Source organism: Asparagus officinalis, chromosome 6 (genome assembly GCF_001876935.1).
Source record: "Asparagus officinalis chromosome 6, Aspof.V1, whole genome shotgun sequence".
NCBI classification, from domain to species: Eukaryota; Viridiplantae; Streptophyta; class Magnoliopsida; order Asparagales; family Asparagaceae; genus Asparagus; species Asparagus officinalis.
Genome location: NC_033799.1, coordinates 31,280,703 through 31,285,292, shown reverse-complemented (window position 1 = coordinate 31,285,292; position 4,590 = coordinate 31,280,703). Strand labels below are relative to the sequence as shown.

At 37.9% G+C, this 4,590-nt stretch overlaps 1 protein-coding gene across 1 annotated transcript; it reads left to right on the top strand.

Annotated features, from left to right (window-relative positions):
- Window positions 869-4,244, top strand: LOC109846013 (L-ascorbate oxidase-like; the record flags this gene model as incomplete). Its single annotated transcript, XM_020415235.1, is given in 8 exon segments — window positions 869-1,028; window positions 1,031-1,078; window positions 1,081-1,128; window positions 1,131-1,150; window positions 2,949-3,041; window positions 3,154-3,253; window positions 3,256-3,361; window positions 4,039-4,244. Coding segments are annotated over 8 exon segments (765 nt in total), but the record flags the coding sequence as incomplete, so codon positions are not given.

Sequence of the window (4,590 nt, the reverse complement as noted above, 5' to 3'; positions counted from 1 at the left end):
CATATATGGTTATCTGTTAAACCATAAAATGAGCTTCTATATTATTAGGTCCATTTGTCTGCAACCATATATGGTTATCTGTTAAACCATGCGCTTAATTGTGGATTAATCCAGAACATGAAACATGCAGTTGTCCATTCGACCCCTACAGAAGTTGCATCTCCGTTCAAACTCATACACAAGGAACCTTTCATAAAATCTAGTAGTTTTTGCAATAACTGGCCCTCGTGATCTATTTCTCCTGTTTCCTACTATATGACACAGTCGACAACAGATCTCAATTATGCAAAGAAGCTACTTTAAGGTAAGTTAAACTTTAAAGTAAGTTCACATATAGAAAATGACTGAGGTGATAGGGAATGGAGAGTATGCAAATGTCCACACAAGCTTGCAAACCCCATACATGCAAAATCCACCAACTTTGCTAAAGCAAACTTCCTACACATAAGTAGCTGTAGCGCATCTCCTCTCAGAACTCAATACCTCTCTCTCAATCTCGTTCTCATTTGATACTTTGACAATCAAGATTCTCATGTTTCTTGAGTATGTAAGATTCTGGTTCATTATACTAATGGTGCATAAAAGATGTCTATTTTTGGACTCATGCAGTACAAGGAATTATATACTAATCCAAAAGTAGTCCAAGTCTATAAAATCTTAATAATGCAATGACAGGCTATGTAAGACTAATTTAACACACTGAAAATGCCTAAGGTGACAGGGAATGGAGAACATATGTGAGTGTCCACAAAATTGCAAATCTCCATACATACTAAAAGTGCCCACTTTGCTAAAATTAACTTTCTAACATGTGTACGTTGCACGCGTGTACCTAGGTCACCTGCTCTTACTAACTCAATAATCCATTTTTCCTCTTTCTCATCAAATATTTTATATTATTGCAAAAGACGGCAACCAAGATTCTTATGTTTCTGTTGTGTATATTGTCACTGAGAGTTTCTTGGCTTCAAAGGCTAGGTATTTCAAATGGGAGGTGGGCTATATACTTTGGTTGGCGGATTGTGAGGAAATTTTATGATAATAATTAACGGCCAGTTTCCAGGAGCAATGATAAGGGCAAAGATACTATTGTGGTTGACGTTAAGAATGCGTTTGACACTGGGGGAATTGTTGGCATGGTATTAGACAGGTACATAATGTTTTCTATTAATAACATAATATTCACAATTATAATTCGTTTTGAATGAAAATTGAGAATAATAAGAGATATAGTGCTACTTATATTCTACAACTATCTAAATGTTACTAGATAAAGTAGAGGATTATGTTCGAAAAAGAGGTCTCTACAGTGCTAAATTGGATGGCAATCGAGAGGGACCGAATTCTATAACATGTTCCAGCTAACCACTCACAGTTAGTGCTTGTTGAGCATGTTTGTGTTTAAATTTTATCTCTATCCCTCTAATATAATCTGCCTTTTTTCTCTTCTATCCCAGACAGACACACACACACGTGTATACACATACACACAGACATACGTGCATGTGTGCACATGCACACATAGTAACCAGAGGTTAGTGTCCTCTCCACGATGTAGGCTGTTGTGGCGCTGCGACACACATCTAGACCACTATAGTCTAAATCATAACTGATGGTATGCATGTGTGATCTACGTTACTCGGACACGGCGGTTTGACCGCCGTACCGGCGTCGATACGACCCGACACGGATCCGCGTACGAAATACGGGTCGGATACAGTGGTTGGCACTCGGATACGGCGAGGTGTGTGAATCGACAAAACCAAAAAAATAAAGAAAGAAAAGATGGAAGAAGGGCCAGATCGCACCTGCGGTTCTTGAGGAAGAACGGCCCGATCTTCAGGGCCAGGGAGCTCACAGTAACCACCTCACCACCGGTGACCATGACGTACACGTCCACGACCTGAGAGGGATCAAACTTTGGCGGCATCTCTTCTATTCGCTTGCTTGCTTCGGCTGCTGCGGCGGCGGCTACGGGGAGAGGGAATGAAGTTCTAGGGTTCTGGAGAGGAGCTGGGTATTTGGCTTTTATATGGGTTGTGTTGCGTTTGGGCTTGAGGTTGGGCCTCTGGTTTAATTCATTGCATATGGTTGTGGGGCGCTGCTTTAATTCATTGTATATGGGGATTTGTTGAGTTGGGCTCAGGTTGGGCTGTAAAAATTGATATTCTGTAAATTTTTGTGGTATTAAGACATGAAACTTGAGGATTGAATGTCAAGGCCCATCTGTAAATTCTGTAAATATATATATATTATTTTTTGATGCTTACGTGGAATATAAAGTCAAAGTTTCAAATAAGTTTACTTTATAATTTTAAGGAATGAATTTATTTTATTGAGAATTTAAAATTAAACATAGTAAAATTGCTATAGTTAATATAATTGTTAATTGCTTGCATGTAATGAAGAATGATGGAAGTTGGAACGTTACAAAGCCTTTCACATGTTGAATTGTTGATTAAACTTTTAATATTTTTTTATTATCGTATCCACGTACCCGTGTCGAAATTTAGGACGGTGTCCCCGTATCCACAAATTTTAGAAATTTCGTATCGGACACTCGGATCCGCACCCGTATCGGATACTCGTTTTCGTATCGGACACTCGGATCCGCACCCGTATCGGATACTCGTACCCGAGTCCAGGTAACGTAGTGTGTGATACATTGGGGCCCACCACTCAATATAGTAAAAAGGGAACACCAATTCTCGTCTTTAGACACATGGATACAATGAACATGCGTTGTCATCTCATTTAGCAAAATGAGCCAAAAGACAAGTGATTAGATCCATATACACCAATGAAACAACTTGAATGAGTCTGATCACTGGTCTATCTCTTAATAGTTCACTTAGCAAAATGAGCAACAACCTCATACCAATTTTTTTCATATATATTGCGTGCACATTGAAGTTAATTTGAGGGATGCATTGACCTTTGCATTGCAGTTTGGAACGCCATGGACTGATGGAACAGCCTCCATCTCACAATGTGTAATCAACCCAGAAGAAACTTTTATCCACAGATTTAAGGTTGACAAGGTAACAGTAACAGCAATATTCCACTAGTTTTGCCCTCTCCACATTCTAAAAAGATGCATATTTATTTAGTTAATTATTTTTCTGTACTTCTAAAAGCAATTTTGGGGAGTAGCCGGCGACATATTTCTACCATGGGTACTACGGTATGCAAAGGGCAGCAGGGTTGTACGGATCTCTGATTGTGGACATGGCTGAAGGGGAGAAAAGCCCGTACAGTTTGACGAGAAGATAAACCTGATATTTAGCGACTGGTACCATGAGAATGTATACGCTAAGATGGCTGGTCTTTCCTCTAAACCTTTCTGTTGGGTTGGTGAACCGCAGGTGAGGACTTTAGAAGTCTCATTATTATTAATAGCAATAAGTAATTAGCCAAGCTATAATGTAGTAATGGAAGTTATAACACATTAAAACATGATATTAGTATTCATGGGAGTACATCAGGCATGCACACGTCTGAATGCTTCAAAAGGAGATGACCAGATCATATAAGACAGTAACAGACATATAAGACAGGTTACCAACTTGATATCAACCTTCTAAATCACTGCAAATTTATTGAACTTGAAAAAGATGAACAGAGTGAAAAAGATGTAAATCCACCAAATTATATAAACATCATGAAACTGGAAGGCTCAAAGTTGTAAAGGGAAAAAAAACAACAGAATTTAATGAAATGAGGTATAATACATAGTAATTTTCACTCAATATTCAAGAATTTTGTGTCACCATCAGAGATGAAACAAACAATATTTGTCTTAAATTATTGTCAAAGTACTTAAAACAATGATATAATAAGAAACCAGACCGAGAATAATTCTTAGGACCTTACATGCATCAATTTAAAAACAGTTGGTCGCAGCTATAAATCTCAAATAACAGCAAATAAGCTGAAGACAGATAACAGTTAAGTACCTTCCTGGATGAAGAAACCCCAAATTTCTTTGCTTGATATTTCATTTCAAGTATATTAAGCTACTGATTGCCATGTATTCGTGCAAAGCCTGTTGATTAATGGTAGAATACAGTACGGTTGTTCTCTTGCAACTGCACATGGAAAAAACACTTGCAATGTAAGTAACAGTCAGTATGTACCTATGGTGTTTAATGTTCTTCCTAACAAGACGTACAGACTGAGGATTGCAAGCATTACCTCCTTGGTTCTATCAATTTGGACATTCAGGTAAGCATATGCTATCATTGTGTTAATCAAAATTTCACCATAGTTGTCACTGCCATAATCAGTGTTAACGCATCAGCTTTAATTGAAGTGCATTATTAGACATCCACCAATAAATGTAAGTTACGACAACTGATCAATTAAAGCTCGTTTATGGATCCCTGCAATGCAATGTACTGTGCTACGTACAGGATAATATTGGAAGATCTATGTGATAGTGCAGTTGCATTAGATCTGCATAAAAGCATGCTGAAGTTTTACAACATGAAATCATATGGAAGAGTTGTGTTCTTTCAGGTTCTACTGATGGTCCATCATGCAGAAGACCATCTATTTTTTATAGTGTGATCAAGTTGGGCAACTTAATCT